Source organism: Anguilla rostrata, chromosome 4 (genome assembly GCF_018555375.3).
Source record: "Anguilla rostrata isolate EN2019 chromosome 4, ASM1855537v3, whole genome shotgun sequence".
Taxonomy (NCBI): Eukaryota; Metazoa; Chordata; class Actinopteri; order Anguilliformes; family Anguillidae; genus Anguilla; species Anguilla rostrata.
This window is the reverse complement of record NC_057936.1, coordinates 60,082,660-60,106,425: the sequence shown is the minus strand read 5'-3', so window position 1 is coordinate 60,106,425 and position 23,766 is coordinate 60,082,660. Positions and strand designations below refer to the sequence as shown.

General features: G+C 41.5%; 1 protein-coding gene across 1 annotated transcript in view; it reads left to right on the top strand.

Moving 5' to 3' along the window:
* The first annotated feature begins 436 nt into the window (after nucleotides 1-436).
* Nucleotides 437-23,766, top strand: part of LOC135253853 (excitatory amino acid transporter 5-like) — a 27,384-nt gene continuing 4,054 nt past the window's right edge. The window contains exons 1-8 of the mRNA XM_064333661.1: nucleotides 437-785; nucleotides 7,517-7,596; nucleotides 15,332-15,547; nucleotides 20,570-20,612; nucleotides 20,981-21,215; nucleotides 21,466-21,565; nucleotides 21,820-22,053; nucleotides 23,506-23,700. Of these exons, the coding sequence (XP_064189731.1) occupies nucleotides 642-785; nucleotides 7,517-7,596; nucleotides 15,332-15,547; nucleotides 20,570-20,612; nucleotides 20,981-21,215; nucleotides 21,466-21,565; nucleotides 21,820-22,053; nucleotides 23,506-23,700 (1,247 nt within the window). The 5' untranslated portion in view covers nucleotides 437-641. The remainder of the gene's footprint in view (nucleotides 786-7,516; nucleotides 7,597-15,331; nucleotides 15,548-20,569; nucleotides 20,613-20,980; nucleotides 21,216-21,465; nucleotides 21,566-21,819; nucleotides 22,054-23,505; nucleotides 23,701-23,766) is intronic.

The following is a 23,766-nucleotide window of genomic DNA, read 5'->3' as shown; positions in this document are numbered from 1 at the left end:
CTAAATGAATGAATCCATCCCCTTTTGTGTGTATGTACGTGTATGATGTCATTGCACCTTCCAGTCCTCAAGTCAAAGCCATTTAATTAAAAGAGTGACTTCCTGTCTACTGTCACCACTTCCCATCTCCCGCCACTCTACGGCATCGACTTACTTTCACACTGCTTTTTTCACCTTTTCATTGCTCATCCGTGCTTTCTTTGTTGTTTGAAGCAATCCTCTGTTCAATTGGGCTGAGATGCTTAATCCAGCCTCAGACCCCTTTAATGCAGAGTCCCCTAATAGGATTGCTGGTGTTAGGGCCCGCGGACAATGCCGCCAGCTGTCACGGGCCCTCTGCCGGTGAGGCAACCGAACTGGGCGTGGCCCGCTTGTGGGCGGGGTCGACGGAGATGCCTGGAAAGTGTGACGATCTCCTCAGTCCAGTTCAGATAGAGAGCTGTCCGGTTCAAAAGCCAAAAGTGCTTTACACAGAGGGGGGAATCTAAGATCGCCTCCACTCGTGCCGGAACTCTACTTTGACCCTCCTTGTTGCCGTTTTCTGTTTTGTTTTTGTTTTTTTCTCCCACCATTTGGATTGTCCTTTTTTTTTATATACATGGGGTATTGATTTTTTTGTTGTTGTCCAGACTGGGTTTTCCATGATGGCGGTGGCACTGGATGCCGTGTGGGGCCGGGTGAAGAACGTGTGCAAGCAGAACGGACTCCTGATCCTCTCCGTGCTCGCTGTGGTCATAGGGTGCCTGCTGGGCTTCTTCCTGCGGACACGGCGTCTGTCTGAGCAGGTCAGTCTGCCCTTGCTTCCTCGATTCGGCTGTGCCACACACCACCTCTGTTTCTAAAGCTTCCATCATCCATCCTCCTAAAAACTCGCCCCTTGCCTTGTCGAGTGGCATTCCTTTCTTTTTCCATTATACTTCCGACTGCATCAACTCAAATTATTATTATTATTATTATTATTATTATTATTATTGTTGTTGTTGTTGTTGTTGTTTTGGTCACTATGGTTTTCCATGAGAGATTACCTTTGGAAGTCGGCATTGAGAGGGCATTCCTGAGGGCTGGGGGTTGTTTTTCCGGCTCTGTCACCCGCAGATTATTTGCATTTATCTTTCTCTGCCCGAGCGTCGGCAGATTGGTGATGACAGCGTGGCACTGGCCTGATTGGAAGCAGGTCATACGTAACACGGAGGCCAGCACAGGCGATGCTGTAACGTCAGCGGTGAAAACAGTGCGCTAGTGGAAGATGGACACAGATGTCCGTAGCGAGTGTGACACAGTGCAGCTAAGACCCGTTCTCCATGATTTCCAGTGGAGTCGAGCGGTGTGTGTTTTCCTTGGATCTGCTGTGTTCGATGAACACCTCAAAAAAAAAAAAGTGGCTTTTAAATGTTTGCCACGCCAAAACTTTCATGTTCCAGAATATTTCTAAAAATAAAGAGTAGCCCTTTACTCTAAGTGCCAGGGATTAGCATTCAATCACACAAATGCTCTTAGTAATTGTATATTAACCAAGAGTGGTGCTTAGCCTTAAGCATTTAAAATACATTGAAAATAAAAGGCCTATGTTTTTAAATAAATTGAAATGCCCATTTTTTTATTTTATTTTTTCGGGCTGGGGGGTGGAGAAAGGAGGGATATTGAGAAAGGAAACAATGCGAAAGGTCAAGGATTTTTGTGACACCTGTCTAGTTGACTATCAGTCGAGGAACCAATGGGGACCAAACACTCTTCAGCGCTTTTCATGTCAATCATTCTCATACTCATTGTAATTATATAATTGTAACAATAATCCCATTACATTCCATTACATTGCGACCATTTGGCAGGTGCTCTTATCCAGAGAGATGGACAGTGGTGGAGAACATCAGCGTTACTTTCAGAAACATAAAATGGATGTCATGGATGACACTGGAAAGCTGCAAGCCTTACTTCCAAATCTCAGGATGAAGATACATGTTGATTTTTGTACACGGCACAAACAGACAGCAGACTTGGCATAGTCCCACGCTGTCTGGATTAAAGCTGTGACCTACCCACCTATAGTAAAAAAAAAATGTTTTTAAAAACATCTTCTTACAAGTGTTCAAATCTTTGCCAAAGTATTCAAGGTAAATTTTTATCCTCAGACCTTGCTGAGGGCACAAGGCCTAGCATTGAATTCATCATTTTCTTGAAGCTGTCCTTCAACGAAAATACTTTTTACAAACTCTGGATATGTGTTCTTAAAAGCACAAGTATTGTTTAAGTCTATAATCCATCCATTCATCATCTATACCCAATTATTTGTGGTCAGGCTCGCGGGGGGTGCGGGAGACAATCCCAGCATGCATTGGGCGAGAGGCAGGAATTCACCCTGGACAGTTCGCCGGTTCATCGCAGGGCACACGCACACCATTCACTCACACACTCAAACCTATGGGCAATTTACACTCTCCAAATTAACCAAACCTGCATGTCTTTGGACTGTGGGAGGAAATTTCATGTTGTGTGGCAACAGCGCTACACACTGCACCACCGTGATGACACTAAGTCAGCAACTTGAATTACTTGAACAATATTTTTTAATAGACATCAGGTCAAGCAGCACTCTTCCGTGCAATTGCTCCACTAGGTGGCAGGGTCACTAACTTTAAAAATCTCTGGGTACTCACAGAAAGTTTCAGTTACTGCGTATTAAACGGTGTCAGATTCACTGTTTCACGTTCAAAACAAGCTTTACGCTCATAGCCTTAGTATAACACTATGACCCAGCGATGCATTTTTTCAAGACCATGTGCCTCTAGTCTTAATCTCAAGAACTGTGTATTCTACTGTGCTGAAACCTGCACCACCTGGGACATTCAATACAATTAAAATAAATCATATTTTTGAAAAGGTTTTCGCTGCAACATATGTTTGTCATCTGAGCTGCAGACGTATTTGATCATAATAACACAATAATCCCTAACTCAGCTATTGCCCATTGTTCTGTGTTCACCCTGGGTGTGTACTGCTAAGGATGTTTTTCAGGCTTGTCTAATGCAGTAATATTAATCTATTCAAACAAAGGATTATGTTCAGTTCTGAATGATATATGACACTACATTCTGTGTTAAGAGTGTGGTGGTTAAATTATGCCTGTGGTACCACTTGCAGTTTATATCTCAAGGTATGGTTTGGTTCATTTTTAATACCCACATACTGGCTAAAGTGTAGATTGCATACAATATTTCAAGTCCCACTGCAGCTACAGTGTCCTTGAAAAAGTACTCCCCCCTTCCTGATTTAGTCTACAATTGCATATTTGTCATACTGAATGTTTTAGGCAAAATGTAATCTTAGAGAAAGGAAACCTGATTACACACAAAACGCATTTTTAAAAATATATATTATTTCAGTTATTGTATAAAAAGGTTATCAAACGCCCATATCACCCAAGTGAAAAAGTAATTGCCCCATTAAACTTAATAACTGGTCGGCACCACCTTCAGCAGCAATAACTGCAACCCTTCCTATAATTTGATACCAATTTGATATCAGTCTTTCACATCAGTGGAGGAATTTTCATCCGCTTTTCTTTGCAGAACTGATTTAATTCAAACAAATTGGTTTTTGAGCAGCACTAACACTGCTCATTTCAGGTCCCACCACAGCATCTCAATTGGGTTCAAGTCAGGACATCGACTATGACACTCAAAAACTTCCATTTTGTTTCTTTTCAGTCATTCAAACGCGGACTTTCTTTTGTTCTTTCGGTCATTGTCTTGCTGCATAACTCAATTATGTTTCAGTGTCAGCTCGTTGCCAGGATGACTGTACATCTGCACACCTCTCTTCCACAGTGGGGGATGTAGGCCTACACATCTCTGCTTCTGTTCATTTGTGAAGGACCGTGAATCTCTACAGCTTCAAGATCACTGGGCACTCCAGTGAAAATGGGAAATAGCTGGCAGGAAATTTGGCTATTTTATCCGATTTAGCCGTCCAAAATCATTTGAATACGTCTTGTTTGTGAACCTGCTCTCTTCTTCTCCATCTCATACCCCTGCTACGTAAATGTTTAATGGGGTACAACGTCTAAAGATAATTTTGTTTGGGGAGTCTCACGTGTGGCTCACGGGCACATATACTCCATGTACGTTTGTACGTAAGTTTGGTTTCTGTTTGTTTCATTTACCGTAAATGTTTTCGTAAATTTACTGTAAAGGTTTTGCTACTTTTTTTTTTACTGCCGCAGTTGTTCATTTTAGACATCCACACCTCCGTGAAACCAAAATATAATCCTTGTATTGCTGCTCGCTTGAAGCACTTCACATGCTTGTTTGAAGCGAGCGCCCTATGATTGGTTGCCCTATTGACTTGTCGTTGACTTTGGCCCCCACACCAGCTGCAGCCGCCACTCCTGCTATATGCACTTCCTCTTACACACCCGCCAGCCTTCTGCTAACTGTGATCCTGCTCTTAAACTGCTGTCTAAGCCGCCCCTCCATAATGCAGTACAGAAAAAAGCTCTTTATCATGCTTCTGTTTTGTTTTATCTTTCGCTCTCTTTTTCTCTGTTTTTTTTTTTCTTCTTCTTTTCCCCTTGGTCTCCCTTTGCTTATTTTTCCTTAAGTCTCCACTATCACGGGGGAAATTCAGACTGGAAACTCTATTAGGACAAGATCTGATAGGTTTCTCCTATTTTTTTCCCCCTTGTGGCGTTTCAGTCCTGCCGCAATATGAAGCAGAGCTTATCTGTGGAGGACTGAGCATGACACGCAGAAATGAGAGCACTGGAAAGAAATTACTCTTGAGACGTGAGCTGCACAAACACAATTGAACCTGCTAGGTTGTAGTCACAACGTGTAGTGACAGGTTACTTGACACACTGCTGTGAATACCCATGTTTTTAAGCCCCATGATGACGATGATGTAGTGAGCTTCAAAATGATTGGCACCCTTGACAAAGATGAGCAAAAAAAGGGCTTTATGAAATAAGCAACTCATTTATGCAAATACAGCTGTTCTGAGAAAATTTCATTTAACAAGAAATAATTTCATTTCCACTAGAACTGTCGTCTGTTATTGCTTTCAATACTTTTTGCGCCCTCCCTTCACAACGATAGAGTACGACAAACTGACCTGTCACTGCGTTTTGTGGCACTGGTGAACATAATCTGAAAGCGTTTTGACGTCCTCACACCTTGATCTGTGCCCGTGCTTTATCTTAGGAGACGTTTCAGTGCAACAGACGGAATGACATCCATCTGCCGCAGTCGCTGCAGAAGAGTCTATTTTTTTTGTAGTAAGCTCGTCCAAGTGGTGCAAGTAGAGACAACAGATGTTCTACCTTTAACGTGGACGAAGGTATGGTCGAAAATCCAAATTCTGAACATGCTGCACTAGCTAATTGTTCATCAGCCGATTACGAGGATGTTGTCGAGCCTCTTGACTTTGACAGCTGACTATGTTTCAACGGTAGTTCACAGCCAATTCACTCACAGCCACAAGTTGGCTATGAGTGAATTCAGCCCCAACACACACACTGATAATGTATTCATATATTCATAATCCAGCCCATTTTTAACTTGCACCACACGCCTTGAGCTGTGCCCTCCTTGCCTCGCCTCGCCAACATTCAATAGCCATGCTTAGCGCACATATACGCCATGCCATTAGCTGTGCCCGTGCACCCTGCTACACTGTTTCCGGAAAATAGTGCCCATCGTTGTAACGGATAGTTCAATGTAACCTTTCCGCCATAACAAGAGGATACAACTTTCTTGGAAAGACTACCTACGTACAATCTACCATTAGTCACAGCATCAGCATCGGGGCTCAATGTATGGAGTCAGTAGCCATGATTTTAACAAATGCCTGTCTGACACTATTTAAAGGGTGTAGAGCCGGTCTCCCACCTTCTTTTGGTCTCTCATTCTAGTAGCGTACACTATAAACTCCGTACAGATGTCAAATAGTCAAAATAAAATAAACAAAATGTTTCCTGCATCTGTTTTGTTCATGCATTTATAAAGCATTCATAATGCCACCAAAATAGTACAGCGTTTGAGTTACAACCTAATCTGGGTTGGTTTAAATGCATTATTCAACACCAAACTTGCACAGTGCTGACTGTTTCTATTGACACACCCCCTGTTGTGCTGCCCAATCCATGATGGCTCGAACAAGTTAATTGCGGACCATGAACCTACCAAACCTGGCTCAGGCCAAAAGTAGTCTTGTGTTCTGTTTTGTGCCCAGGTGCGTTTTAACTTGTGTTCTCACCAAAACAGGGCCTTAAATGTCTGCAGCTGCTGAACTAACCTGGTGTGTAACCCCCCCTCCCCAGATTACAATGTTTTCTCATCCAAAGTGCATTCACGTGTAAATGCTCCCTCCCTCTCTGCTCTGCTCCCTCTCTCAAACGAGGCTGATTCTGTTTGCCATCAGCAGGTGTGTTGACTCTGGCCTGAGTCCTGAGGAAAGAAACATGCCAGAAGCTTTCTCACCCTGCAGGGCTGTGCTGTGCAGCATGATATTTCCATTTCTGCAGCCAGAACTTATCTCAATATTTCTCCGCTCTTTGCAAAGGGAGTAGAGAGGGAGAGGGAAAAGGGGATGGGGCCATTTTCATGGGGGAGGCACTAGTATTGCAAAATCTTTAGTTGCGCAATGTTTTTGTTCTTACAGTCCATGCTGAAAATTTTTGTATAATGCAAAAATCAGCCCAGCTCAAAGAAGAACTGTGGAATACCGTACCCATATCAATATGGTGTCATTTTATTCTACACACTTAACAAAGTGAGGACAGGTTTTCAGAGGTTGTTTCCTAGTTCCTTTATACAACACCAAAATGTTCTTAATAAACTAAAGCAAAACAAATTTATTACCCAGTGTTACCCCGTAAAAACAGCGCATGTCGAATCAGTTGATTAATGTGGCATAATGAGTCATCCAAGATTTATTCAGCTAGTCAGATCTGTATCTTGTTTTGGCAAGGTTCTCAGGGCAAATGCTTCGACCCATTTCTATCCATTTGTACTGCCAATGTATTCGTTAGCCATTTCAATTCTTTGATTTTATTATTAGCTTGTCTAATTCAGAATGCCACAGCATCAAATAATAGCAAAACAGCCACAAACAGGGAACATGGGAATCAAAACACTATACAAACGCTAGATATGGAATTCTTTTGTATGCGTCCCTTGTCATGAAGCACCATCCTTTCCCTACTGGCATTCCATCACTACCATAGATCTCCCTCTGACCTCAAAGTGTTGCATAGCCAATCCAAGGGGAGGTCAAAGGTCACCAGAGAAAAGCACTGACTCCATTACGATTATTTGACGCTACACATACTGGTCTGAGGTCAGTCAGTATTAAAGCCATCTCTGGCATCGCGGAGGTTTACTCTCGGCTATTCTTTGATCTCGTTGTCATGGATATCACAGATGACTGTAGTCAGCCATTCAATCTTTTTTTTAAAAGTGCATTTTGTTTGTGTTGCTTGCCTCTCGTCCTGTCTGATTTCTTTGTTTGTTCTCTTTTGTAGGAGGTGAAATATTTCCAGTTCCCAGGGGAGCTGCTAATGAGGATGCTGAAGATGCTCATTCTACCGCTTGTCGTGTCCAGGTAATCCACACTCTTGGTGGTTGGCAGTTGAAGCCTCTCTTTTCAAATGATTTTTTCAAATTCAACTCATACAAACTCACAGCCTCCTAACAGTAGAGCAGTTTGACTCTTCAAGAGTGAAAGGTGATATGGGACAGAAGTACAGTACGTGGTCCTTTGATGCAGAATATAGTGCTTTTTATGGTTTAGGAATAGGAAGGAAAGCAAGTGTCTTAAGAGCAAATGAGAGGTTTTCCTTAGGGGGGAAGAATAGTGTGGACACAGGAAGCTGTGCTGATTGGGGAGCAGCTGTAGTCACCATCAGTAATCATGTTATAGGTCTGTGTTATGGATCAAAGGATCACAGATACAATAGCTCTTCATCTTGTTGTATTGAGCCTTTCTTCTTCCACTGTTTTTCTTGTGGCTCTAGAGGATAGCTTATCAGAAACCACTGCAGAAATATTTATGTGGCAAAATGCTCGTTTTGTAAATTTGCTCTTCTCAGCTCTTTACACATGCTTGACTTCTGAAACCTGACGCTGAACGTTATTGGCAATTTTCATATTTGCTTAAACTGAATTGAAACTGAAAATGTGCATGCAAGATAAATGTGGTAGAAAACCATTTAAAATGAGAAGATCACTCTTATTGCTGCAGTCTATGGTTTCATATCTCTCTCTCTCTCGCACACACACACACACACACAAATCTGTAATATTTAAAATATGGGCTACATTAACACATTTACTATTTCCAAAATACTGAATAAATAAAGTATAATGATATTCCGCAATCCACTATTTCATTTTTTATATTCCTTCTTTGTTTATGTTATATTTCCTTAATCATATAAAAAAAGTGAGTATCGCAAAGTATGGTAAAGATACAGGCAAACAAGTTCTTTGCAACGAGCGAGCGCACTTGCTCAAACAAAAACACTCCTGCCTCCAGTCCAGCAGACGCCACACTTTTCAGGCCACACCTTTCTCTGTTTGTGGTTTTTTACGCGTTACGGTTTATTTTGTGTGTTGAGGACTGTGTGCGACGTCTCTCTGCGTGTTTTGGTGTACACTCTGATGATGTAACAGTCACATTGGAATGCGTGGCACCTGGGACGAGACACTTCAGCAGGTATAACAGGAGTACCTGTGGCTTTCAAAGATGACAACGTGGCGAACACCGTTTCTAGTTCTATGGATTTTAGACTTGTTTTCCACTGTTTTCAATTACAATTCCATTTGGTGACTGAACGACTGGTGCTGGAAAATTCTTCATGCGGTTACTCACAGACATAAACTCAATATATTTCTATCTCTGTTTCCAGTAACCACAGCTGCAGAAGTTTACCATTTCATCTCTGCAGCAAACACATGACCACGGTGCTGGACCTGGCCAAGGTTCTGTACAGGCGTACATACATCGATCCCTTAAAGAAATGATCAATGAATGTTTCTACATTTCATTCTAAAATGTGCAGTTTGCTCTAACAGGAGTACCCTGTATTCGCAGGTGAAAAAATAGGTCAACTTTTCAAAAAGAGTTTGATGCAAAATGAATAGCTACATCACATTTTTTTCAGTTTTTTTCACTTTTGGACATTTAATCATTTTAAAGGCCCCACTTCGTTAAATGCATGTGTTGTTACTTATGTCTATTATGATAGTGATATATTCCAAATATATTCCAAACACAGCTTGATTCATTGTCATTGCCTCTACATAACCTGTGCTGCGTGAAATATGTTTCTATATTTTATATCACTCATGTTGCACATTAAGTGATGCATTTTTATTTGTTATATATAAAACTACACAGTATATCATTTTCAAATAAAATTGGATATCTTAATCCAGTTTCCACCGGGAGATGGAACACATCTCCAGGACTGAAGCACTGGTCTTTGCATAAGCATGGAGCATGGATACAAATCCAAAAGAAACATTTGTGGTTTTTAAACTCTCATGCTTGTCATGAAATTAAAGATATATGACACCTTATCCACAGCACCAGAGTGTACAAAATGATACATTTATTTGCCTGTGGTTTTGTCTGAGCTTGAAAAAGTATATCATTAGTGTTTTTTTTTTATCCTGCATTTATAGTTTACAGACATATATTTCGTATTTCATATTACAAACATGATAAATAGCGCTTACTTGGCTTTGCAAGGGATTTAACGGAGATTAGCATGCGCTGCAGGAAATGTCTGCATTCTGAGATTATCGGGCAAAACTCAAATCCGCGTTGCCCTCAGCCAGGGGTGATTTCGCCTTTAGCTGACGGGTAATGCGTTTGTTTTTAGGAGTCTTTGGGCGTGCGAGAGGCAGGGGTTCAAATCTCAAATCGAGTGCTTCTGACTCGTTACATAAACCGCAGCCAAAGTCATGTTTATGAAATGGCTTAATACGGACTCGCTGCTTTGAGGGTAGTTTGACAAAATGTAAATACGTGAGCGCCTGCCACAAAATTGAAAAGACCCACATTAAAAGTTGCACTCTTCTTGTCTAGGATGGAATTTTCTTTCATAAAGCAATGTAGGTTGTATCTTAAATTAGTGTATTTAGATAAGTGATTTGGATAAGGTTTGGATTTTTCGTAGTCGTAGTATATTTTGCGGTATAATTTTGCTGAATTAAGCACTGGGCTGTTCTCTACATTTTGTGTGATCTGTTTGAATCATTCGCAACATATTTTCATTTTTATGTCATTCTCACCATCATCAGGGATAATTAAATTATCATTCGTTCAGCATCCTTCAGATTTTTTCAGGGTTGTATCTTAATGAGGACTTTAAAGGCACGTTTTTTTTTTGAAGCCTTTATGAATAAAAAGTGCTGTAATTTCCATGAGATGAAAGCAAAATGTACAGACACATACCCTTTAATGAAAGCTGAGACTGTGCGCTTTAAACCACGTGTGAGTCGTTTGATTGCAAGTCCACTATATAATGATAGGTATATAGTAATAGTACCCTGTATTGGACTTGACCTGAGCAAAAATATGCAATATTACACCACAAAAGCTATATCCCTAGCTTAATTTGGATCCGTACACTAGCACAGCATAGGACACATACTACATCAGTGCAACACTTACTTCATGTAGGTTTTTTTGTCTTAATTTTTCTGCAAATTTGGCATGCCAGATCATGTCATCATTGCAAAATGTCCCCCTTCAGTGCAGACTAGCACCATCAGACTAGATAAAACCATCCCAGTGTGTAATATTACAACAACCTATTTAGCATATTAATGATGGTCCCCAAGAATGAATTTGCTCATATACTTGTAGTCAGCCTCAATAGTCACAGCATAGAAACAAAATCTGATTCAAGTTCTGATTCCCTTTGAAGAGTTCAATCATTAATTAAAATACCAAAACAATTCACTTTCATCTTTTGCCTGATGCACTGAATTATTGAAAAATTAACTAATCAGTTTTTTCTTTCTATAGGAAATAAAGAGACAGTCCATAGGTTAATGCACAGCAGCTGTTGCCTATTGTGTTTCAGCTTTGTACTTTCCAGGAATTGGCTATGAACTGTTATCCCAAATGCCACGCCAACAACTTCACACATTTACAAAGATGAGTGATCTTTAAAGTCTTGTCAATATAATATATTTATATTCCTGCTTTTGATGTTAAATTATATTCGATAAATTAATGGTTTTGTCAATAACGGTGTGGAAGAACTTGAATGGCCTGCACAGAGCCCTGACCTCAACTCCATCCAACACCTTTGGGATCAATTGGAAAGCCAACTGCGAGCCAGGCCTATGCTCTTTTAGCTGAATGGAAGCAAATCCCTGCAGCATTGCTGCGACATCTAGTATAAAGCCTTCCCAGTAGAGTAGAGGTTGTTATAGCTGTAAAGCGTAGGCAAACTCCATATAAATGCTCATAATTTTGGATGAGATGTTGGATGTCAGGGATCCACATACTTTTGGCCATGTAGTGTATGTCAAATCAGGCACATGCAAATAATTAATGCTATTGATTTCAAAACAGAATGTGCAAGTTAATATTTTTTGTTATTTTCTATGGTCTGTAGCACTACAGTATAGTAGCCTAACTATAAGGCAATTACAAATATACAAATGTATTAATTCTGGACCGAACAGGATGCTTTTATGTTTAATGGGGCCTTTCAGGCAGTGTATCTGGCTAAAGCACTAACTGATGACGTCCTTCACTGACATCAGTTCATTCCTGGCCATGCTACCGCTGTCAGTGACTGGCAGACCACCAGACTGGTGCCCATATAAGTGGTTGACCATGTATTCACCGAGGGAGGAAGGTTTTTCTGACCTCATCATGTACTAGCAACTACTTTTGTCTATCTGACGTGCGTTCAAGATGACAAACGTTTGTGGCGAACTATGTTTGCGGCCAACAGATACTGTTGAACGATTTTAAATGAGCATTCCATTTAGTTCGCCACCAACGCATTTGAAATAAAAATGGATGTGACTAAACGAAGAAAAGCAACTTGGCCAATGTTAACAGAAGTGCCAAAAAAGCAAGCTAGATTAGGTCTAACAATGCTAGCCAGCTGATTTTCTGCTTAGGCGTACATGGGTTTTTTTTTTTTTTTTTTAAAGGTCAGAAGAAATATTACATTGATCAAAGTCAATTATAACAGCCAAATGATCGTCAACTTATTTGTTCTGTCAGTGTCTTACCTGTTAGCAGCCATTTTTGTTCGCGGCACACTACCTTTTCAGACTGTTAGGTAACGTTAGCTAACATTCGCGGCGAACAGAAAGAAGTTTGAATATGTTTCAATATGTTCGCGAACGTTAGCAAACGGTCGCCGTCTTGAACGCACGTCTAGCGCCTGCAGTCTGCCTGCGCCAGCTGTGCATGAAACACGGCACAGTGGAGCTCAGCTGGTGGGCTGGAGAGTGGAAAAGGGCGGCAGATGGTTGCATGTTCATTAGAGGACAGCGGTTGGTTCACTACAGCTTAGATTGCACTGCCCGTGTAATTTGAGTGTCGCCTCGTCTGCAGTATGATTTATTGCTGGAGCATGATTTTGGACTCTAACACTGAGGAGACTTGATGACAGGTATAGTTTACTACTACACCTACTGAAGATACACATGGATTCCAGTAAAGAGAGCTGTACCATGGCATTTCCTCAAAACTGGTTTCTGATATTTGATTTAGATATTTCTTACATCTTTGTGACTTGTGAGCAGCTTAACAACAGATTGGCAGAGTTTTCTGTATGCAGCTGGTTATTTGCTTTGCACAGTAAATGAATCAAAATCACTAGGCCTATTTGTTATTTTCTGTGTAGTTTGACCTGTATTGCTACAAAGTTTTTAGCACATTTCTTCAAATGCCCCCCAAAATTAGCATATAGCAGGCTGTAATATGACAATCAAATTGCTAGGGAGCTGAATTATTAGCGCAGAGATTTTTGTTGTGTGTTTTTGTTTGGCTTAGTCATATTTGATTATTTCTGAGTAATTTGGTTAAAAACAAATCCACAACATGTCAATGCAATTCAGCCAGTTTATTAATGGCATGAAGTAAAAATGTAAACAAGTCCCTTCTTTTGCTGTTGATTGTTGATGGAGCAAAAGCTCATAATAAATCACCTTTCAAATTGAAAATGGCATTTGGAGTCTTGAACATATTCTGTTCTTGCATTCTTCTGACACCAAGCACTTAGCGAAATACACAGAAAAAGTAGGTTCCTGAGAGTTAATTGTCAAGAAGACAAATAGTCTGGTTCTTAAAGGATTTGTATTTTGAAACTGAGAATTACTTTTGGATATGTCAGCATTAGTTTCACAGTCAATTAAGCCATATAATTATAGCTGAGAACTGAGCTTTGAGCATCATACTGCTGAAAAGAATGTTTTCGCAACAGAATGTTCTTGACAATGTCTACACAGCTTTTGTAGGGATGTTACAGTAGTTGTGGAACTAGGATAACATGGTGCCTTCCTCACATCCACACATTCTACCCCAAGACTTCTGTTTCTCTCTAACTGCCTGTGCACATTGGCCGTGGTGTAACATCGACTGCTTGTGGATGTGTGTGTGTGTGTGTGTGTGTGTGTGAAGATCAGACTGTAATCCCTTAGAGCTTCCAGAGCCACTGTGTTCATACAGGAGGAACAGGCAAGCTGTGAACTGATGCTCCTGAGCAACCAATGGGGTTATGAACCTCCCTGAACCATAGCCACTGGTGCACACTGTGTCATCCATCTTGTGCCTTTGAAATAAAAGTAACAGTGCTGACACAGTATTAATTCATGGCTAGCCTAGAAACTATACCCTTGTGTTTCTATGGAAACCTCTTACGGTGGAAACCTGTCAATCACAATGCTGTTGGCGTGAGTGGACTCATTAAGGGCAAAATCATGGTTTGTTTTCAGTTCACTTTTCAGTGTTACATTTCATGGTGTACCACAGGATTGTGATGTATACATGCAATGCATTTTTGATTGTGTTTGCTCCTGTAATATTTATTGCTTTACACATGCAAAGACTATACATCTATGGCGTTAAGGGTATCCTAAACTGATAATAATGTGTCTGAGTCACTGTAAACTGGTTGGGCTGTAGCTTAATGAAAGGTTATGAGAGACTGGCCATATGCTGACTCTAGACTGAAGGCATGAGTTCTTCTCCTTGTGGTTGTCACAGGAATATTTCTGCTGGACAAAAGCCAGATTAAACAGAGAGCTGGAATTTTCTTAATGAATCCTTCCACATGACAGATCCTAATACTGCGCCATAATTGGCAGTGAACGATTGCCCATGTGACTTCCTGTCTGAACTGCCCATGTGACTCACTGGAGGCTTAGCTTTCAGAAGTGTATGTACAGCATGTCCTCCTAATTCAGTTATTTTTCAGTCTTGTTACTTTTCTTTTGTTAATCAAACACATATTTGAATGTGATAAAATGCATTTTTGAAAGTACTTTGCCATTCTCACCATTCTGCCTGCTATCAAGTACCACTCAGTTTTTTGATTTACCTTCAAATCATTGAGAGAATTTCACATATTCATAGATGAGTCATAGATGCCTCATCTCCCAATACACAGATGTCTGGTTTTGGTTTTCTTTTTATAAATTTCTAATCCATCTGTGTGGCCCTACATTTCACAGAGTGCTTTCTGAACCACCGCATTAATGAACAATCACTGCCTCAGTTAGCAATGCTGTGCTAATTCATTATTGTTTTCTAATTTCGGTCAACAGAAACAGGGTTCTGTCAGGACCACTGTCATCAAAGTAAGATCTTTATTAACATTAAAGGCAATGCAGTTCTGTTTGGCGGTATGGCTCTGTTCTGGGAGCTCTCCCGCCAACCACGCAGCCCGCGTGGATAAGGCCGGGAGGCCAGCAGCCGAACGCCCCTAGAGGGGTAAACACAGAACAGATCCAGCAGCAATGCAAAAAAAAATTTTACACATAGGGATGGAGCTGGGGTGGTGGAGGGGATTTACAAAGCAACGTGCAGCAAGCTTGCATGCAGGAGGAGCAGCCAAATGAGTAGAGGGAGGCTGTTTAAGTAGACCGCCCTGTTATGTGAATGTACTGTGGTAGGTGAACATCACTCAGCTGAGCCATCAGCTGATTCGGCCGGAGCGGCATGACTCTCGTGGCCTGCCAGAACTAACGCGACGCTCCATTTAGGAAAACGTATCACGGTAAACTGCCGTTGCTGTTTCTCGGCCTTGCCTGTCTGGTGCTGTTGCCTGACTCGTGCGCCATTTTGTCTCACTCAGCTTGATGTCGGGACTGGCGGCCCTCGACGCCAAGTGCTCGAGTCGGCTGGGGCTGATCACCATCTCCTACTACCTGTGGACGACCTTCGTTGCCGTGGTGGTGGGCATCGTCATGGTGTCCATAATTCACCCGGGGGGCGCCGCGCAGAAGGAGGACTCCGAGGACAGCGGGAAGGCAATCATGAGCTCTGCCGACGCCCTGCTCGACCTCATCCGGTAAGGAGCAACCGCAACACGCACAGCCTTGGATTGGCATTCGAGTTCCGATGTCGTTGCTTTGTCAATAGCAGACAACTGGGATGTCGTCAGGCTCTGAAAAACGTGCTGAGCTTATCGCTTGTACATACTGTATGGTCTTTGGCTGTGGAAAGGGTTTTATAAACTGGTTATAGGAACTGAGCCCATTGCTTTGTATAGCAATATCAGTGTATATGCAAGGTCTACATTCAAACTGCTCCATTTATTGGTTACAATACGATGACCCAATGCATGTGACTGCAGTGGCATTATCAAGAATAAAAAAGAGTGCCATATATAGTGCCAAAATATATGAATCTGTGCAGTGTGCTGTCCGAATTTTTTGGGGCAGCAATGGTATAGTAGTCCCCAGCAAAAGCAGTGGTGTCTGAAGCAGGCCTGTCGTCTCTGTCTTATGAGAAGAAAACGTGCATGAAAAATTGCTCAGCATGTTTCTTTTTTTTTTTTAATTCTTAAAAAAATAAAAATAAAAATTGGCATCCACCTTGTGGCTGAGCATGTCTAATTCCCTCCCAGACTTAAAACGGCTGCAACCACAGCCGCTTTCCCATGGAAACCCCCCCCCCCCCCCCGGCTTATTTGGGAAAGTGAAGACAACCGCGATTCTCTTCTCAAAACGCATGTTGTTGCTAGCTGCTTCTTTTAAGCTCGCATGGAGTGTAATTCACGGACGACTTTAGCAAGCGGTTCGCGAGCGCCCGATCGACCCGGCAGGGGTCCTCGATAGCAATGAAACACAGACCCCCTAACCGACTGAATCCTCCGTATCCAGGGCGACACGATTGCGCATCCCCCTGTTGAGCTAACAACCGCAGATGGCACAGGCACTGGCGCTGTCCGACTTCAGTCTGAGTCTCCTGTATCTTAAGCAATGAACCTCACAGTGTTGCGGTCTGAAGCTGTACCAATGTGGAATGTTAACTGAGCTACAGCTGACACAGGAACTGTACTATGGGCCTGATCCCTCTTACCATTTGCCTAGCTTCTGGCTGCTGTCCCTTCCTTTGCATGCTTTGTGCTTTCATGCCTCTGAAGTCCCAGATCCTCACATGTACTCCATTAACCCCGCCTTTTCTGCCTGCCTTGTTTTGTGAAAATGATTTTTGTAACTATTTGCTACATTTGCAAGCATTTTCGCAGTATATAGTAAATCGAAAATTACTTATTTAAAATCGCTGCTCATGCCATTATCTATCTGTCCTTAATGTGTCTTATTATACAGGAATTTTCACAGATGAAAAAGCTAAAAAAAAAAAATTAATGTTCTGTGATTATAAACAAGTGTACCCTGCTAATGTTGAATACATAATTTGTAAAACAAGATGAAATTCGATAACTGTGCGCTAGGCTATGTGGTACAGTTCAGTCTGATTTGGGTCCTTTTTTTCTTTTCTTCTTTTGCCAAATTACATAACAGAGTTGTTTTGTTTGTATTATTCTCTGTTGCTAAGTGAGGACTGGTAGCCAAAAAAGCTTAACTAATGACACAACTTTCCCTGTCTCATGTATGTCACAGTCCACCATAGGAAATTTCAGCAGAAATCACTTGTTGTTAGCTTGGCCGGTTCTTAAAAGAACTAGTTAGGACCCTGGGAATTTTCTAACATGTGTTTATATTCAATATTTGTTCTTTTTCACACTGGAGAATTAATGCCTCTGGGAGAGAATGGAGTGAGATCATCGTCAGTCGATGTCCTAGTCGAAGGAGTGAATTACGATTTCCCTGTGACGCAGACATCCGATTCTCCTCCAATACAACGTCAGAACTTTAATTTAACTGAATTTGAAATCGGAAATTTGAAGTCGTTAATCAGCCAGAATAATCTGAGGAATAAGCAAACAAGGTTTTGATGCCATGAATGGGGCTGGTTATCTTGTCCGGTAAATGTTAGCCATTGCCTTTTCACTCCGCATTTGACATCACTGGTCAATATCCTGTTCTAGAAAGCCAACTTTATTTACATATAGTTATTCAATTGGAAAATATGAGGGTGGATAAACCTTGAGCAGACACTTTTCAGCTGAACAGAATCAATGAAAAGGACACCTGCGTGTTTTTTTTTTTTTTCTCTTTCAGAGTAGACTGTCTGGGTTAGGTCCAAATCCATTATTCGCTTCTTTTAAATCATTGCATGGGTGATACCCCTGAAGTGAACCGTCAGACAGGAGTCTGCCAATTTTACACCCCAACGATCGGGGCTGCTGTGTGGACTTTCTCTGCATTCGCAGAGGTGTAAAAACATTTGTGAAAATGGGGGGAATCAAGCAGACCTGGGTCAAATATGTATTTGTTTTGGATTCAAATGCTTTTCTATGCTTTACTGATCTTGTTTGGTGTATTGTAACCATGAATGAAATACTCTCAAAAAGTGCAAACCCTGCCTTCTGGTGATATTTGCAGGCTCAAATACACCAGGCAAGATCAATAGAGTACAGAAAAGTATTTGAATCCAAAACAAATACATATTTGACCCAGGTCTGGACTCAACACAAAAACAGCTGTTTGTGTAAAATGATTTTTTTTTTTAACATGAGCATGTAAATACGATGATATAAATTTTAATTTTGTGTCATATTCAGCTTTTGATCTCAAATCCAAATGCCTTAAGAACATAACAAAAATAATTAATTTCACTCTCCCATTCCCATACTTTCGCAAGGCACTGTAGTCTTTGGCATATCTATGCGTACATCCTCCAGAATATTCTTTATCTGTTTGGCGGTTGAAAAGGTGTTTTTCTTCACAAGGTATTCTTCGGTCGTCCGCTACAATGGTCTTCTGTGGTGTACCAGGTCATTTGCTATTGCTAAGCTCAACAGTGCGTGATTGCTTCCTAACAATGTATCAAACCGTTTATTATGACACACCCAGTGTTTTGTCTATGGCTCATCATGTTTATAACATCGGTTTATTCTGATTTCTCCACCCCCATGATGGCCTGCGTTACTGCCTGTAAACAGCTGGCAGCGAACCTGGCCAATAAACAGCTGAGCAGCCAACTCTCCAATTACTTTTGCTCCCCCAAAAATGAGGGGAATATGTATCAAAAAGGGCTGTTATTCCAACACAGATAACCAAATATGGATGCAAATACCCTCAAATTAAAGCTGACATTATGCACTTTGACCTCACGTTGTTTTGTTTAAAATCCAGTGTACAGAGTACAGAGCCAATAACAATAATTGTATAGAACTCAAATAAACTTCAAATTCAACCCTTGTGAATGCGCTTTTGTAATTACTCCATCCTGTCAATAAGGCCATTCACAACATATTCATTGCTCTTGATTCTTTCACTCTTCATGCCTAAAATTGATTATCGATTAAATTTCATCCTTAAAGCACGCACACAGCCCACTTAAGGGATACAGCCACAGCCCTCAAAAAATGCAGCACCTCCACATGACCAGTCGGTTATTAAGTGACATCTTAATGTAAACTTTACGTGGATACGTACAGTCACATCCATGTCACTGTGGGGTTTTATAAATAACTGCTTAGCTGTGGGTTTCCTGCATAAGCCCCTATTTAAGATACAATTTGATCATGAGACCATGATCACAAATTAAGCCACTGGACTTTGGCTAGGGACAACACTACCAGTGGCGTTAACCTTACTGGCAGTATTCAAAATTGCATAGGTTCTTCCCTGGTCCCACTGACTCTTGTGATTAAAATGTCTGTATGTGCTGTATTGGTCTGATAGGAAAGTGGTGAGGGACACCTGGAGAGACACTGAGGTCATCTCTGTGTAAATGGCACCATCTTTTCAGATGGAATGCAATATTTGTCTGTGTGAAGAGGAGCACCCGTGCAGAGTTTTTCCCCAGCAGAATCTCAGTCCGTCTCAATCAGTTCTGACTCCACTGCTACTGTAAGAAGTCCCAGTAGCTTTCAGCGATTACAATTTACCTCAACATTTTTAAATCGGAGATAGTGAATGATGCATTAGTGCGTTTCAATTATATGTCGCCAATTTTGTAATAAGGTATTGCACGGCTAATTTCTCATGACAAAGAGATGGAGATCGACCCTGCTGAACAGACAGCAGAGGAGATGCTTGTGTGGGATGCAGCTCAGTTACTCTACATTTCCCATTCTTTGTGAAAAACGTGGTATATACAGTACACCTTGGGTGAATATGATTATATATTGTGTGTGCGATCATATGTGTGTCCGATGTCAGACAAAAGCGCAGGGACATTTGTAAATGCTGAAAGGAAAATAGTCCAATTATACAAAATCCAGTTCCAGGGCGCGGTGTTTCATTCTGGTTCGCTACAAAGGTTTGTGGGGGATGCATTCACCGCAAGAATAATTACATTCGGAAACCAAACTGAACATATGAATAATAAAAGAGTACTTAGGTTAAAGCATCAGACTGGAAATGGTGCAGCTCCAGAACAAGGTTGAAAACTTATTTTCTGAAGTAGATTTAAAAATTCAAGATACATGAACAACCTGTCCAATGTTGTCTTACATTCCTTTTAGCAGGCAATGACAACTTTACAACGCATTATAATTGGTTAATATATCTATATGTCTAAACATTTTTTTTTTCAGTTTGAGTATTCAACGATCACTTAGGGTGGCTAATGAACATAATAAAGCCCATAATGCAAATTATTATAACGCTGTGCATTTCATTACCTAAAATTCTCATAATGTATTGCATTATGTTTCCATTAAATATGTTAGTGACCAGTAGTTATCAAGAATTATGTTATTTAACCTTGTCATTATTACTTTGCATTGTTTTCTGAGTATTAATATAGGGCATTATGTGTAACCCTTTGCAAGGCATGTGTTTTTATGTCTATACTTATACTACTATGAATACCACATTACACTACATTATAACTAATTAAGATGCCATGCTACTTATAATTTCTTAAGTATATGCTCTTCAAAGAAAGTTTAAAACCAAATTTTGTGTAATTGTTGCTTGCATTAATTACTGCTTCTTTCCCTTCCACCCAGCAACATGTTTCCATCTAACCTGGTTCAAGCAACTTTTCAACAGGTTAGTTGAAATATGATTTCAATTGACTGCACTATGACGTTTGGATGATCCATGCATAGTTTTGCTGAAAATCTTTGATGGCACATGCTCTACCGTGTATATTAATTTTCATATTACAGCACTGATGGGTAAGGGAATATAAACCAGGGTTTTTGCAACAATGAGTGATGGTGCACTTTTGCTCACCTAGTGATATCGTTAATTCATGGGAATCTAGTTCAAAATGTGGTTGCTGGTGGAAATTGACAAGCCAACTGGACTATGGAATATGCAATTTACAAGACCCAGGTTAATCTCTTCAAAAATATGTAACTTTCAGTCACTGTTTCTCAAAATACAACCACTCTTCACCTTTCCTTCGCTCTCAGTATCGGACAAAGAGCACACCGATCATGAAGACGCCGAAGCCCACGGTCAGTCAGGGCCTCACGGGCACCACGACCCGACGGGCCCTCATCTACGGCATTCAGGATGACAACGGAACCGACGTACAGAACTTCTCTCTGGACCTGACTCCGCCCCCCGACGTCATATTCCGCACCAGCCCAGGCACCAGCGAGGGAATGAACGTCCTGGGAATCGTCATCTTCTCTGCCACGATGGGTAAACATTTAGCGTCAGGGGAGGGGGGAAAAAAAACACTGTTCCCTGAAGCAATAACTTTCCTGAACACAAATGTTTTTTTTTCTATTCTGGTTTCATCTGAGGAACATTTCCCCCTCATTTGTCAACAACAAACACTCCTGTTTGGGGAAGAAAAAAAAAAAAGTGAAACAGTCCCATAAAATGGTCTTATACTGTATGAGTCATTGAACTCTTACAGAAGCTAAATGTGGCTCGTGTTCCTTCGCAGGGATAATGCTAGGCAGAATGGGGCCTAATGGCACTGCTCTGGTCAATTTCTGCCAGAGCCTGAACGAAGCTGTCCTGAAAATTGTCGCCATCGTCATCTGGTAAGTGGCTGCTTCTCTTTTGCTAGCTTTCAAAATCTCTGGAGAGCTTTTACTACTACTACTACTAACTACCACGCTCCTAAATAGTACCCCAGCAGGGCCGGCCTGTGGCATAAACGCTCTATGCGGTTGTTTAGGGCCGCAACCGCTGTTTATCTTGGGCCAACAAAATCCTAGGGCCGGACCCTGTACCCGAGTGTGTTATTGTTAAATCTTCACGGGAATGAAATTTGCTTCTTGTCGGCTCAACGCAGGTACTTCCCCTTCGGCATCGTGTTCCTGGTTGCCGGGAAGATTCTGGAGATGAGCGACCCGTCGGCCATGGGCAAAAAGCTCGGGTTCTACGCCGTGACCGTGGTCATGGGGCTGGTGCTGCACGGGCTTTTCATCCTGCCCAGCATGTATTTCTTCATCACCAAGAAGAGCCCCATCGTGTACATCCGTGGCATCCTGCAGGCCCTGCTCATCGCGCTTGCCACCTCGTCCAGGTACAGCCCCCCCCCCAACCCCCATCCCCACCCCCACCCCCGCCCGTCATACCCACCAAGAGCTGCAGTTTAGTCATAGTGTCACCTTACATTACACTTAATGGGTGCTCCTATCCGGGGTGACTCGTGAAAACAAAACACATGTGGGTATGCGGTATGTTTATAAGAGCAACAAGACATGAACAAAATTACACTTAAAACTTACAGAGCCAGCAATGGCACAACAAAAAGTTCAATAATCATTTATACTGTTCATACAACATCATTGATTCTGACAAACTTTCTTTGACACTAATGGCCTACATTATCTCTACATGATTCTGGAAAATAGTGGTCTTGGTTTGTCAACACTTTTGCTGAAACCATATGTGGCATCATGAGGTTTTACCCCATTTTCCATTAAGACTCTGAAAATATTTGGTTGTTTAATGTTATTTTGACCACCCAGAATTGTTACATGCCATACATATTATTTTGGACTAATTCTGAAAGACAGTGAACGAGGTGAGGAGATCAGGCAACATCTGTTTTCTGTTAGTGGAAATGGGAGGTTGTGAGAAATATGTGGCTTCAGTGACTGCCCTACTGTGTGTGCCAGGGCCTTGACCTCCCAAATCTGGCCAGTTGGATGAGAGATACAGGATAAAAACAACTGCATTACTTTGCAAAGAACTGTTCATTTGTAACAGATGCAGATATTTGAGTTGCCTCTTATTTATGACTCGTATCATTTCTTCATTTTTCATATTGAGATGTACAGTAATCAATCATGTATGAATGAATGCATGAGTATACCTTAATTAATTGCCATCTAGAGATTAAGAAGTCAATACAACTGAGAAAGTATCTGATTTAATTTTTATTTTAGATCGGAGCTGAATTACATGGGATTAATACAGTTTTAAATGGCTTCAGAGATGGCAAGTTACGTTGCCTGTAGCTATAGTGTAGCTTTGCGGTTTTCAGTTTATGGTGTACCTACTGTACACCCAACTGTTATAACACTGAATTTTAAAATACTCCTCACAGGCATTATTACTCAAAGAACATTGTTTTCCATCGTATAATCTATGGGAGTCATTTGCCAATTAACTTTTTTTTACACATCACCTTTTTTTGCGGTATTTAAGAAAGTGATGGCTGGCTTTTTGGAATTTTGGTTGCAACTGATGTTACATTTTAAGCAGCAGAGTTTAGTCAAAGAGCTCTTTCAATCAGTTTGACTGCCCCCTATAGGGGGGAGGAGCAGTGTCAGGCAAAAAGGTCTTCTATCAGTTTGGCTGCACCCTAAAGTGGGAGAAGCAGAGTCAGGCAAAGAGGCCTTCCATCAGTTTGACTGCCCCCCTAGAGGAGGGAGGAGCAGAGTCAGGCAAAGAGGTCTTCTATCAGTTTGACTGCCCCCTAGAGGAGGGGAGGGGATTTAAGTCTAAGTGTTGCCCCTTTATTTCACAGCTCCGCCACGCTGCCTATCACCTTCAAATGCCTCCTGGAGAACAACCACATCGACCGGCGCATCATCCGCTTCGTGCTGCCCGTCGGCGCCACCATCAACATGGACGGCACGGCGTTGTACGAAGCGGTGGCCGCCATCTTCATCGCCCAGGTCAACAACTACGAGCTGGACTTCGGCCAGATCATTACCATCAGGTAACTGTTTTGACAGTCGGGCCTTTTGGAGAGAGTAGAGAGAGAGAATAATGGGCACCTCTTCAA